The sequence below is a fragment of the Trichinella spiralis genome (assembly GCF_000181795.1).
Source record: "Trichinella spiralis strain ISS 195 chromosome Unknown Scfld6, whole genome shotgun sequence".
NCBI classification, from domain to species: Eukaryota; Metazoa; Nematoda; class Enoplea; order Trichinellida; family Trichinellidae; genus Trichinella; species Trichinella spiralis.
This window is the reverse complement of record NW_003526945.1, coordinates 4,297,172-4,310,830: the sequence shown is the minus strand read 5'-3', so window position 1 is coordinate 4,310,830 and position 13,659 is coordinate 4,297,172. Positions and strand designations below refer to the sequence as shown.

At 38.6% G+C, this 13,659-nt stretch overlaps 4 protein-coding genes across 4 annotated transcripts; 3 read left to right on the top strand and 1 right to left on the bottom strand.

Annotated features, from left to right (window-relative positions):
• The first annotated feature begins 313 nt into the window (after positions 1-313).
• On the top strand, positions 314-1,902 carry Tsp_08760 (conserved hypothetical protein). The gene is made up of 8 exons (XM_003373984.1): positions 314-350; positions 402-535; positions 612-742; positions 1,005-1,191; positions 1,247-1,418; positions 1,542-1,684; positions 1,758-1,836; positions 1,895-1,902. The coding sequence occupies exons 1-8, from the start codon at positions 314-316 to the stop codon at positions 1,900-1,902; spliced, it is 891 nt and encodes a 296-aa protein (XP_003374032.1).
• A 3-nt stretch (positions 1,903-1,905) lies between these two features.
• On the top strand, positions 1,906-7,227 carry Tsp_08759 (conserved hypothetical protein). Its single transcript, XM_003373983.1, has 21 exons — positions 1,906-1,955; positions 2,272-2,407; positions 2,469-2,694; positions 2,838-3,056; positions 3,108-3,304; positions 3,384-3,605; positions 3,672-3,888; positions 3,975-4,104; positions 4,323-4,421; positions 4,503-4,627; positions 4,716-4,879; positions 4,977-5,127; positions 5,202-5,361; positions 5,471-5,660; positions 5,762-5,944; positions 6,019-6,185; positions 6,352-6,477; positions 6,545-6,686; positions 6,770-6,874; positions 6,952-7,026; positions 7,069-7,227. Exons 1-21 carry the CDS (start codon positions 1,906-1,908, stop codon positions 7,225-7,227), a joined length of 3,243 nt encoding a protein of 1,080 aa, XP_003374031.1.
• A 156-nt stretch (positions 7,228-7,383) lies between these two features.
• Tsp_08758 (conserved hypothetical protein) lies at positions 7,384-11,011 on the top strand. The gene is made up of 11 exons (XM_003373982.1): positions 7,384-7,466; positions 7,597-7,675; positions 7,768-7,980; positions 8,204-8,659; positions 8,735-8,935; positions 9,075-9,460; positions 9,516-9,650; positions 9,694-9,892; positions 10,090-10,361; positions 10,507-10,807; positions 10,916-11,011. The coding sequence occupies exons 1-11, from the start codon at positions 7,384-7,386 to the stop codon at positions 11,009-11,011; spliced, it is 2,421 nt and encodes an 806-aa protein (XP_003374030.1).
• Positions 11,012-11,673: 662 nt separating this feature from the next.
• Tsp_08757 (conserved hypothetical protein) lies at positions 11,674-13,580 on the bottom strand. The gene is made up of 8 exons (XM_003373981.1): positions 13,514-13,580; positions 13,373-13,423; positions 13,096-13,189; positions 12,773-12,846; positions 12,477-12,710; positions 12,138-12,455; positions 12,014-12,104; positions 11,674-11,785 (listed from the first exon to the last, which is right to left on the bottom strand). Exons 1-8 carry the CDS (start codon positions 13,578-13,580, stop codon positions 11,674-11,676), a joined length of 1,041 nt encoding a protein of 346 aa, XP_003374029.1.
• Positions 13,581-13,659: the final 79 nt, after the last annotated feature.

Below are 13,659 nucleotides of genomic sequence, written 5' to 3'. Positions count from 1 at the left end.
GACAAGGAAAACCAATACGACAAAGACTTTACGGTCTAATAAGATAGCGAGGTCAACGACCAATAATAAAATAGCGAGTACAACGACCAATAAATGAAAAGTGGGACCGAATGGGAATAAAATTGAGCCCAAGTGGGACCAAACCCCAGATTTATATACATACAAGAATTATATGACCCAAATTATATAGATGCATTTATCAATTAATTAATTAATTTTTTTCATTTACTACTTGTAGGAAGTGAAACTGCGTTTGCATTTTCAATATCTACACTTTGCAGCATATTCGCAAGCATGGTTCATCTTCTTGGACATGATACATTTGTTGCGTTTGTGTTTGAAAGCTTCAGGTATGTGCATTCTCTTTGTTTGCTTATTTATTTGACTTCTTAAATTTCGAGTAGAATTATCACCGACGTTGCATATCAGCCTGAATAGTGACAAAATTGAATTCTGCATTCCATTTCCGAACGACGCAGAAAATGCTGCTTTGTTCAAATTGTTGCATTGCAGGACAACGATTTTTGTTGACAAGGTAAATTATTTTAGCATAACTATCATTTCAATTTGTTGTTGTTAATTTTTGAAAATCTTTTCGTTTTCTACTTTAGGAAATCGTTATTGCTAATGGTGTAATGAGTGGATTTTTTCTGTTCAACTGTTCTAAAGTACCGGGTGATTTATACATTAACCGAGCTGCTATGAGGCATCACAATAATTGCGGTCGATTTGAATACATCCTGTGAGTTTTTCACTTTTTTGACAGTTGAAATTTTACCTGTACTCTTACATTTTGCATGTCTGTTTGTGAGAAAGAGAAAGAAAGAAGCAGAGTAATTGGGTAGAAATCAAAAAATATTTGAATAATTCTCATTCACTGACGAGTGTAATTAATTTAATTATCTTCTGTTCGGAAAAAGCTATGCATTAGTAAACATCGTGTGATATGAAATGATTTTTTCGGTTGTGATTTTCATCTTTTTTTTTCTTTTCATTGTTGTCAGTAATCGAATGAACGATGCAGAATGCGTTCGAGAATCGGATGGGCATTTGAACTTATTTTTCTTGGACCACCTTCACTACGTGCATACCAATCGTTTTGTATATGGCATTCTTTTTGCTTGGCAAGAATTCTGCACGACGCACAAGCAATACTACTACATCAGTACGGGACATTACATTTCTGGCAAGGTAATATTGACGATGAATTGAAATTTTGTTCTTTTTTTTCATTTCCATTTGTCAGTTTTGTCGTGCATTTCAGGAAAAGCCGTATGGTCTTCGATTGAAAATTAATATGATCATGTCTCGTGTCTCTGTTGCCGTTCCTATATGCGTGCAGTCGAGGCATGCTTTAATTTTTCATGTTGAAGAATTGCATGCTGAAAACTCATTTCTCCTAGACAGAGATAATAACAGTGAGTGTTTGCATGTGAATTTTCACATACAGTTTAGCATTATTTTGATTGCATAGGCACACGTACAGAATGCATGTGTACAGAATTTATCTCATGTTTATAAATTTTTACTTTTCTCCTCAGAGTCAGCGCTGTTTCACCTGATGGATATTTGGAACATCAGTGCGCGCAGGATAGGCTTGCTCCATTGTTTGCGTTGGAATGCTCTGTGCCAAGATTGTACAACAACCACGTTCCCTTTTGGAAATAATCATCGTTTTGAAATAGTATATTTTCTTTTTGTACTACGAGATTGTTCTTTCTGTTGTTGTTGTTGTTCTCAGGATGACTTTTTTTCAGATAAATCCGTTGTGTGAATCACATTTTGATATTGAAGCAAAATTCACTCGTCATTTATGTATGGCCACGCTGTGTCAAAGTATGAGCTCTTTAATTTCAAATTGCACACTATATATTATTATGATTTTATATTTCAGAATTTTAATCAATGCAAATACTTCAACTGTCAGCATTAATAGGACACTGTAAATTTACGGCGTTTGTTTAATTTTTAATTTCTGATCACTTTTTATGTGTAATCTAAATTAAATTTCAAAAATATTAATGTCAGGTTTCGATTGATATGATTCAATACCTCTGCTTATTTGTTTTTTTTTTTGGTGAATACAGTTGAAATTATTTCTACTGACAATTTTCATTCGTAAAATTTTAGAATAGCCAGTTTTAGACAAATAAGTTTTCTATAGGTGCAATACTGTTATTGCTGCTATTGTCTTTATTGCTACTTTGTGATTTTTGTATTCGGCTTGTCTGTATTCGGTTTCCCATTTTTAGAGAATACTTTGAATATCAGAACATTGGCGGAATCTGGTGGTACAAAGTTCTGCTTGTATGGAGGAGCGATTCGAGTAGCTTTAGATATCATGCAGCGCAACTTTGGCGAAGCAGTCAGTGATGGCTGTATGGAGACATTGATGGACAAATCTTTGGTAACCAAAAATAATCTCCGAAAAGAAACGAATAAAATTTATTTTTAATGTTCTGATTCAGCGAGCGCTTTGCAATATCGGACCCGGCACAACAGTGAATGTACAGATGGATTCCGTAGAGCTTCGCTTTGTCGTTGGTTTCGAACGTGGCGACATTCGCGAGGGCTGTGTAAAATTGGACGACGTCCTGTTGCTTTTGGAAAGTTGCCCGTATGCGTGGTTCAGCATGAATTGCAAATTTTACATTCAAGCTTTTGACATTTACAGCAGAATTGTTCAACGACCAGGTAATAATAAATAAATTTGGTGGTTCATATTTTGTTGTTATTTCATTTGCTTGCTCTTATTCTACTTTTCCAAATCAGTTAGCAGCACAGTTGTCCATTATTTGCATGACATTTTGATTTGAATTTATCACTGAAATTTCTAGACGGACCGTGCAGTGCAGAATTGAGCGGATGCGACACTTTGATATTGAATGATGATCCAATGCCGTTGGAATTGCACTGTGAAAGCAATTCCACGTCGACGACATTTACTTGCAACTTTTCCCATTTTCGCATGGTATTTTCACCGGCTTGGTTTTCAGCTTTATTCAATACACTCTTGGAACATCCGGATTGGCCGTTCGAAGGTGACTTAAGAGTTGGTGAATAGAACATGCGGACAGAAAAAAGAATACCAAACTCTTGTATTTCAGAGAATACAGCTGAGCAGCAAACGTCGGACGAAGTTGAACAAGTTGTACCAGTTGAAGAGTCGTCGTCATTGGTGAACGACGATGCTTCTCCTGCCGTGAGGAGTCGTGAAATCCAATGGCTGTTCCGCCTCACCAATTGCCAACTGTATCTGATTGAAGAACCAATGCGACCAGATTCTAATGTTTTGAAATTTCACGTAAGCACACGACACGTGGATACAGCACATGATAATTGCGATTGCATGTGAGATTTGTGTATATGGTTTTTTTTTTCAGATCGAAGCAACTTTGCGGTATTTTTTGAAATCAGATATGCACGAGTGTCGAGTTGACGTGAAATCGGTGCTCCTATCGACGTGCCTGTTTGGAAAATTGGATGGCTTTTGCATCCCTCTGAGCAATCGTTTCACGATACTGTTTCGCTTTACGATCCAACGCCAGGCATTGAAGAGGTGGCTTCATTTTCGCACGTTGGACGAATTGACTGACAGTTGCGGAGTTATTGTAATGTTTATTTTATTTTTCAAACTTCCCACGTTAAATTTTATGCATAATTTCATTCAGATTCACCTGTCCAGTTGCACGATCAAGATGTCCTATTGTGATTATTTGATTGTAAAAGAAATTTTCGCTTGTCACTTCAGGCGCAGGAACAGAACGCGATCAGTGTTGGCATTTTACAAACTGTTGCAGCTGTTGCGGTTGGAAATATATTCGTGTTCCATTGTTGTTGCCGATTATGCGCAACTTCGTCCACCAATTGCTCGGCTGTCGATTCCGAGTATGTTTGTTCATTTCGACCGTTTGTGCGCCTATTTTTGTGCAGAGGGACATTTTTTTAAACAGCTATTTTTTGTTTTTATTCAGATTGTTTTCTGAATCAGCGCACGAAATCCAGGGATGCGGTTGCGTTCATCGGCTTTGGTCAGTGTTGTTGTTGCGTTGACATCTACAATGTTTGTTGGAACGACTGGGAACCGTTGTTGGAAAATTTCAAGTCAGCAAGCAGTTTTCAATATTGAAAAATTTTTTGTTAATTTGTTTCAATAATAATAATTGCTGTTATTCTCTACCAGGTTGACTTCTGTATCTTGGTTTGTGGATTTTCAGCAAAAAGATGCCTGCGTTGAATTCAAACTTGGTAAAATCAATTTTGCTCATTTTTGACGTATTCCTTTTTTTTGTTTTCTTCAAAAGTGAAGAATCATATTTCAGAAGATTCGATTGCAGTTTTCACTTTGCTGAAGTTGGTAGTCGATCGAGCGTTCAGGCTTCGCACTGCCTTGCCCGAATACTTGGACAAAGCATCCTCCTGTTATCGGTAGCGCACTTTTGCGGTGTTTTCTGGTTTTTTCTTTTCGTTCACTTCGTACAATCCATCATTCTATTGTTCAGATATATATTTGGTGAACCAAAGTTGCAATTGCCCATTTATGCGTTGAAAAATGATACTGGTGAATTGATCAGCTGGAATGTGATTTCCAAATCGGATGTTCCCCAAAATCGCCACAATGATGAGCGTGTTTCTTGGAAATTGGTTCCAGCTGACGAGTGCGCTCAGCTGTTATTCGACGAAGAATGCGAATTGTACATGGTTTGTAGTTTCAGCGCACCACCGCCGATGGTGCTGTTTTTTGCCTGTTGTCTTGACCAGAAGTTGTGTTCACTTTTCACAGGGTGGACAGTTGTTGGAAAGGTTGAAAATCAAAATAGCCGATTCTGAAATCGACTCTCCAATTGATGTCAGTCGAGTTGGTGTTTACTTCAGATCGGTAAATTTTCCCCTCGACAAAGTATGCACAAGTGATCTTTTGATGGATGAGATAGTGTTGTATTCAACAAAAAAAAACATTGTGCATTTGTTTCAAGGAATCGGACCAGCTAGTGCCAATGCGAGTGCTTTTTCGCGTCTCAGCGGATGATTTTGGTATGAAAACAGTAACCGTCACTTCTGCGTTGTCGTTGCACAACTGTTTGGACTTTGGTTTGGATATCAAAATTACGGCGAATCATCAGCGAGGTGAATGCGATGATGTTTCAGTTGAAGAATGTGCTTTTTTTTAATTAATTTGAAAAAGAACCAAAAAAATTTAGATGCTGCGTTCGAAAGTAGCTTTTTGCCTGGAACAGTGTTGAATGTGCCAGTGCGTTATTCGGCTGATTGTTCTTTGTACGTGCGACCGTCGTCCAGTTTGCATTCTGCTGATGATGCGGACGTTGGTTGGCATTGTGTTCAACTGGTGAAATCGTCGCAGTTGTGCGGATGTTATTCGGCGGACAAAGAAGGCACAATTTGGTAACAGTTTTTTTTTTGCAATTTACCATTTGCCTGCGCATTTATAAATTCTTTTTTTCTTTGTCAGGCTTGTTGCGCAGGTCTCAGAACTTCGTTTCGACGTTGGGTTGGAACGGCAAACCGCACTGCCGGCCAATTTGATTCACTTTTTGCCGACTGTTGTGTTCAAAAATTGGCTTCCGTTGGATTTGGTGTTGAAAGACAACGAGCAAAAGACGGTTACAATTCTCAGCGGTGGTCAGCAAGCTTTGCACTGGGTATGTATATATATATATATATATATATATATATATATATACATGTATGATGGAATGGAATCGGTTCTGTGTCGACTGACTGTAGAAATTGTTTTTCACAGATCAAGCCGGATCCACTTGTCAAATTTTTCTTCTTCGTCGGTGAGTTCAAATCTTCGCAGCCGTTGGCCCCTTTCAAAGAAGAGCCCGTGCTTCCGTTGATTTCAACACCGCTGAAAGATTGTTACGATCGTTTGCTCGTATTACGCGCCCACATCAGTTCGACAATACCCGAAACATATGTCGTTAGTGATGTTAAAATGAATTTTTTGCCTGCTCTTTTGTTGTTGTTGTTGTTATTGTTATGCTAATGTTGAAGATTGAGCTGAAGTCAGATTTTGTTGTTGTCAACAAAAGTGGTTTGCCGTTGATTTTGAAGCAGTTTGGTACGAAAGGTCATGCAGCCGGTCAAATGCCAAAAATGGAAGAAGTACCATCCACCAGCCCGCTGCTGTTCTCGCTTTCGGATTCTGAATCCCCTCAAAGGTGTGTGACCCTTTGGGTTCTCGTTTTTTCTTTTTCTTTTCATCTCCATCCGCGACAAATATCTGCCCATCACCGCTGGGATGGTCAGTTGGAAAATATTTTGGGCGTTTTTTTCTTATTCCAAATTTTTTCCATTTGTTTATTTTACATCTGTTCATTTTTTGAGATGTTGTGTACGTCTTGGTTGTTTAATGGAACCCTTGCTGGAGCCAAAATGGTGTGAAGACTTTTCACTGGAAAAGGGTATCGCGTTCAGAGATTTGAAGCTCGTCTCAGCTGACGATAAAGAACGGTGCTCCCCCCCCCCAAAAAAAAGGCAACATCTCAATTTGTTAACGGTTTTGTTCGTTTGTTTATAGTATTTACAATATTGGTGTGGAAATTGAACTTCTCGAAGGACCGCTGAAAAATTGCCTGCTGATTGTTCTGACAACTCGTTACAAGCTGATCAACAGATCCCATAAAAGAGTTTCTGTTTGTCAATATTCAGCTACTAATGAGGTAGGCTGCAACAACACTGGATGTTGTTGCAGTTTCACTTTCACTTGAACACTGCTCATTATTATCTTGTTTTCTTTTTTCAGAAATCGGAAGATTTCAAGCCAGATGAAAAAAACGTGGTTTGTATTTTGCCGTCTGAGACGAAAGCTTGGCATTTGTCGGATGCTTCCAAGCCGCCACTGATGTGCGTTCGTATTGGTCACATGAACACATGGTCACAAGAATTTCTCATCGACCGTATGACTTGTTTTCTACTTCATGTCAGGTAGTAGTAGTAATAGTAGTAGTTGCTGCTGCTGATGCTGCTGCTGTTCTCATGACAACAGCGGCAGTCGTTCGCGTTAAATATAAGCAGAAAATAAGAATTTTCTCTTTTATTCAGAGATCAAAATTCGCTGCCTCATTTTTTGTCGGTGGAAATAGTGATGGAAAGTTCATCGTACGTGATCACCTTTTCCGACGCCAATCATTATTTACCTCCAATGCAGATGATCAATTTGTCATCGGTACCGTTCGCATTCAAGCAGAAACACTGCCCTGATAAATTGATGATCGAAGTTTTACCCGGCACGATCAGTAAAAATAGATATTTATTATAATTTTTTTAAAGAAAAATGAGTACACATTCTCAAAAAGTAAAACATATAAATTTCTAGCAAACTACAACTGGGACCATTGGTTGAAACCGAAATTACTGATGTTGACATTTGCAACCGGTCAAAAGGTGGAACTGGAGATGAACGGCTCTCAAGATCACGTTGCTGTTGCGTACGAAAATCCGTTTGTGATCTTAGTCAGCAGGTCGGCAATTTGAGCAATTTAATTTCACCATGCTATTACATATAAATATATTTATTTATTTATGCATGTGTATGAATAATGTATAATTGTTTGTTTGTTGGTTTTGCAGAAACGAGTCGACGATGATTTCGAAAGATTGTTTTGTACTGACCGCAGTTGGCACGACAGCTGTTATTCTTGCAAATTATGTAATTGCAATTGTTGCACGTTCTCATTTATATATTTTTTTCCTTGTTTTATTTTCCCCATTGTTTTTCTATTTATTATTTGAATATTTTAGAACAATGAACAACGTTTCACTCCATTTCAATATTGGCAAATGGAGTCTGATAATCGAATACGCAATGTCGGTGCGAGCGATACTTCTTCCAATGAAATAATCTATGTGCTGGACTTTGAATACAACAAGAAGGCGAAAGAGAAATTCACAACGCTCTGCTTGGAACCGGCGTCCTGTACTCGGTCGACCACGCAACGATGGTATTTCACTGATGTGAGTTTTTTCAAAATCATTGTTTGTTTTTTCAGAGCAAATTTTTCATTTTATACTGTTTTTTTTATCATATTAAGCATCCGATTACTTTTACAGAATGCGTTTGCATTGGTTTGTGCGTAGTTTTTTACATGAATCGTGAAATTTCCATAAAATATACTATGTTTTCTGCTGTGTCAGTTTTTGAAAAAAAAAGTAATTTTCCACTTTGTTGTCTGTTCAGAAGTGGGTGAAGAATTGGAAAAAGAAGTGGTGCTATTTTTCGGTTTCGAATTGGTCGGCCGGTGCTCTAGTGTACATCAGTTCGGATTCGAATTTCAAATCGGAATATCGGGTGTTTTTCCGTCGCTGTCACCGAAAAGCCGGTACCGGCGTTGTGCGCTTGTCGACCACGGTCCACGGTTCCACCAGGGTGCTGATAGTGCGTGACGAGGAGAAAAATTTCGCCCAAGATTTGCCACAACGTCACACCACAATACCACTGCCGATGGAGTTGAGCCGCGACTGTGGTGAACCGAAATTTCGCATCTCTTGCTTGTTGTTCGCGTCCGCTTTCGACGTGTCGGTCGTCAACGTCGACAACGAAGAGTTGGTCCATTTGAGGCTCAGCGAAGTCGCAATTTCGGTCGGCAGGCGCACGGAAAGCAGCACTCTCAGCGCTGCTATCTCTTCCATTCAAGTAAAAGAGGAATATTTCTCCCCCTCTCCTTAAATTTTACCATCTTGGAAATGTTCACATTTGCATATTTTACAGTGTGACAATCAAGTGAATGCTGATTCGTGGCAATTTTTGAAAGTTCTCTCCGAAGAAGATGAAAAAGAACAAAGCCGTTCGAAAAAAGCCGGCGGCAGTGGTTTACCGGCGGTGAAAAAGGAGAACGACTGCCGCAGTGTGTTTCCGGCATTTGGGATGCATTTTGCTTGGGCGACAAACAATATTCATCCAGTATTCGAGGTGTCGTATCTTCGCTTTTCTTTCTTTTTCAGTGCTATTTATTTGCAGCACCGTCCATTCTTTTTTTTGTCGCGAGCAAACTTTGAATTGCATTGAAAAAAAGCGTGTGTTGTGTGTATAAAATATATTAAAATTTCAGATTGCCGATGTTCACGTCGGTCGTACTGTTTTGCAAGTGGATGAAATTCTACTGTGGAAATTGTTCGAATTTTTGGGCTGGACCAGGAGCACTTGGCGAGCAGTTTGGAAAGATATGCCGGAGGATGCGGTGGAACGGAAGCGATTTTATTTCAATCGTCTCTCACTGAGCATGAAAAAGTTGCACTTGTCGGTATTGGTGGCCCAGTCGCTTCCTGCTCGCCTTTCTGACGTCAAGCGACAATGGAACATGCCGTTGGTGTGCTTTGAAAATGCGGTCGTCAATATTTTGCCATTCCAACAGGCCCACTGCTTCGAGACTATACGATTTTTGTTCATAGCGGCACAGAAGCATTTTCTCCGTACGTTCAATAGCATTCATTCACTGTACATTATTGATTGATTCGGGGTGGGTTGATTCTGTTTTGTCGTCTCATTGCAGAAGTGTTGCGCAATCAAGCGATGAAAATACTTGGAACTGTGGATTTTCTTGGAAACCCAATAGGGCTGTTTCGAGAACTCAGCGGTGGCATGCACGAGCTGGTCAGCGACGGCAATTTGATCCATTTTACGTCACGTTTGTGGCACGGCTTGTCGAATTCGGCCGCAAAATTTACCAGCGCACTGTCCGAAGGTGTGGGCATCATTGCCATGGACATGGAATACGGAGCTGTTCGACAGATTGTCCAATGCGAAAACCCCCAGACGGCTGCTGATCATTTGATCGTGGGTATCAAAGGTTTCGGTATTGGAATATTCGGTGGCATGACGTCTTTGGTTAGCAACGCGGTCGATGGGGCAGTTTCTAGCGGTGTTGAAGTGAGTTGTTATTTGGTGAAGGGGGGGGAGGGACTGAAATTTGCTGCGATGATCAGTAATCGTAATCATAATGACAATAATTTCACTGTCATCTTTGGCATTGATTGTGTGAAATGTGTTTGTTGTACTAGTGCAGTCAGTGTTCGGCGAGTGTTTGTTTCGCTTCGAATTCAATATTGCGTTATATCATGTTGTAGGGATTGCTCGCTGGCGTTGCGCGAGGTCTGGTCGGCACGGTTGCTAAACCAATGCAAGGTGTTTTGGACTTAGCCACCGGTGCAGCCGGTGCTGCGAAAGAGGCTACACAAAAAGATGCCTCGTTGAAATATTATTTCCCTTCCAAACGCATGCTGCTGCCCAGAGCTGGTTACAGCCTCAGCATGGCATTGCCGAAATATGATTTGCAACTAGCAACGGCGCAGAAAGCTTTACAATCTATTCAAAAAGTCAATGATGAACCTGACATGCAGTATGATCCGTTCATTTTTTTTCGTTTTTTCATTTTTTCATTTTCATGACAATTAGTGAAATTAACTACAATACAGTAATAATAATAATAATACTGATGATACTGTTACTGCTTGTTTTATTTTATTTTATTTTTATTGTTTCAGATGTTTGGCTGTGCAGAGTTTGGATGAGAACGAAAGTGGACTGTTGCAGTGCTTGATCAGTTTGCGTCGGCTGTATTTGGTCCGTTGTAAAGATGAAAAAGTGAACATCATATTCAGATGTGCAATTGTCGACATCTTCAACCTGCGGATAATGACAGAAGTCACTGCAGCGGGAAATCAGGATGCGTCAGTTGTTCTGTACGTCAAGGAGAGGAAAGCCTACTCAAGCTCGCGCCGATCTTCCAGCGAATTGTCGAAAAAATGTCTGATCAAGTGCCCCGATTTATCCAGTGCAAAGCAGGTGAACTTTGTAATTTACAATTTCTGCACTGTTAAATGTTAATATTTGTGTAGATTTTTTTTTCTTGGTATTTGCATTTTCTTTTTTTCACAAAGTGCTGATTTTCAGCTCAAGTCCAAGTTGTCCACCGCCAGAATGTTGTGTTTGTCGTTGAAGAAAAGACTAATTCCAGCCGATGAAATTTGTATATGCTCAAAAATGTGATCACAGTTCTTCTGAGAATAGCCGATTTTATTGATGATCATTGTAGATCGAGATAATCATTGTCGCATTCCACGGTATATTTTGGATATATATATATATATATATATATATATATGTATATGTTTTGTTCTGTTGATAGTTTTTATTTTTGAATCAAGCAGCTTTTTATTACACGATATAATTAATCTTTTGTTTTTGTTCAATAACAACGAACAGCTCAGAAGTGTGTGTGTGTGTGTTAGAAAATGAAAACAAAAAAAACAATATAGAAAAGAAAAATGATTTAAAGCGAAGCTATTTGCACGGCCGTTACGGGTATTTTATTTTTCACATAACAACAGTATTTGATAAGTTGATCAGAATTTGTGAAAAAAAATGTTTGGCAACGCCATGCACGTTCGTTTGCAGTTCAGAACTGACGTGCGCCGCAACTTCTTCATTCAACTCCAGAGCTGTGTTCACGTCGGCAAACGAGACATCCAAATTCAGAAATTGCATTTTCAAACGTTCCATTCAAGCATACCGCATGGTAAGCACTGCCTAATGTGGTAATGAAATATATTTGTGTTGATTTTTTAGCAAAGAAGCACCGCTACATTGAAAATTTTATGCGCAAGTATGTTTTGGAAAAATCACATTACAAAAAATAACATCTATTTGTTTTATGAAACAAAAATTCCAATAAGCAGCTTACCACAGCAGGCGAAGATCACGTATTCTTGGCCAGTTTCTGAAACGCTGTTCAATGCCGGTAAAGTGCATATTGGACAAAGACTGAAACGGAAACAAAGTTGCAGCATATTTCAAAAGACACAACTTACCATATCAAAGCGAATTACAATTTTCTGTTTGTTTCACATTTCAAAAAGGTTTGTATTAATTTTTTTTTTGAAATTTCAATTTAGATCTTGATACGAATGTTAGACAAATGTAAATCGAATTATTTGTGTATACGTATAGCAAACATTTTTTTTCTTGGCAAAAGGTATACATACGAATCACTGCGCAGAAATACTGGAAAAGTTCTCATAGTCACTTGCTTGCACACTGCAATCTCCAAGTTGAACAAACTGGACGCTAGCAAGGCCAGAATCTAAATATGCAAATCAAAAAAGACATCAGCAACTGCGTAAATGTCGACTGATAACTACTACTAGTGCTACTACTCTGTCGGATAGGAACCAAGCGTTGCTGTTCAAAGATGCCAACAATAACAGTGGATACCAGTTGAGTGGCAGTTGACGTTCTATTTTGTCATTTCTATCCACCAGTTGGCACAACGATTCCAGGCCAACTGTTTTAACACAAATCCAAAGGATAGCTTCAATGGGAAAACCGTCGAGCCAACGGAATTGTTCCACCTTTGATTTACTGCCACTGCTTTTGTCGACTATTTCACGAGACGATCCACTTTCTGACCACCAATCGATGTGCTGGTTGTTTTCTTAAAAAAAAGCGATCGAACTGAAATATCCTCGGCTAGCTAGTATTAAATGGTAAGTTAGTTGTGTTTCCCAATAATTAGTACGCTGATAAAATTCCATTAAATTTGGCAAGCGATTTGGATTTTCGAACAAAGCTTTCACTGTGGACGCCAAACTGGTACATCGGCCGCAAAGTGTTGGTTGCATTTTGTTGGATATGCATTTTCTGATGTCGAACAGCAGCTTCCAATCGTCCGCACAAACGGGTACACCTCCTGAAAAAGTTGATCAAGTAAGTTGAGATCTTTCTTTTTTTTACATTAACTGAATAACAAACCTCGCAAAAAGTAGTTATTTGCAAAGCGGACCCTCTTTGCCGCAATTCCGAACGTCATCATGAAAATCCATGATCTTAAACAAAAATTAATTCACAACTTTTTCTTCTACAACTAGGAGTGCCGAAAGTGCACACAATTTTCTGCGATAAAATACCAGCTTGAAATTAAGTGAAGAATAGAATAGAGAATGAGAAAGCGGCGTAACATTTATTTATTTATTACGAATCAGACATTTTCAAATGGAGTGTTTTACTTTGTTTTTCTTTTTGCATTTTCATAAATTTTGTTCTTCTTTTTAACTTTTCTCGCGACACTTACTTACCCATGAATACCGCACTGTGAGCACTGGGAACCTTGACTATTTTTAATCATCAACAAGTCACCATACTGCAGCAGATCTTCATTTCCATCTGTACCTGTGAATGTAAAAATTAATCATTGTAAATGCTCATTGGGGGCAGTGGTCAGTAGGTTCGAATTCGAAATGTAAACCTTTTTTATAAAATATTAAACAGTAATCAGCAGCAGTTAGAGATAACCGTTTATTTTATGAAAAGGATTCCAAGAATATATTAACAAATTAATAAGCAACAACATACTTGCATGATTTGGATGAATTTGCAAATTTGTTGAGGACGTCAATTCTTTGACTGGAAATAAATAAATATTCAAAGGTAAATAAGTACTGATTATTACTTTCTTTTAATTTTAAAATGAAGCTTTTTTGTTCTCAAAATTACGCATGAACATTTTTTTACACAATTCTATTTGCAGTCCATGGACATCTTCTTTCACACAGTTCAGCATTTCTTTAAATTTCTTCATCGAACATGGTAGCCTAAATAAGGTGAAGCACATGAAAACAAATAATAATTGTTTGTTGTTT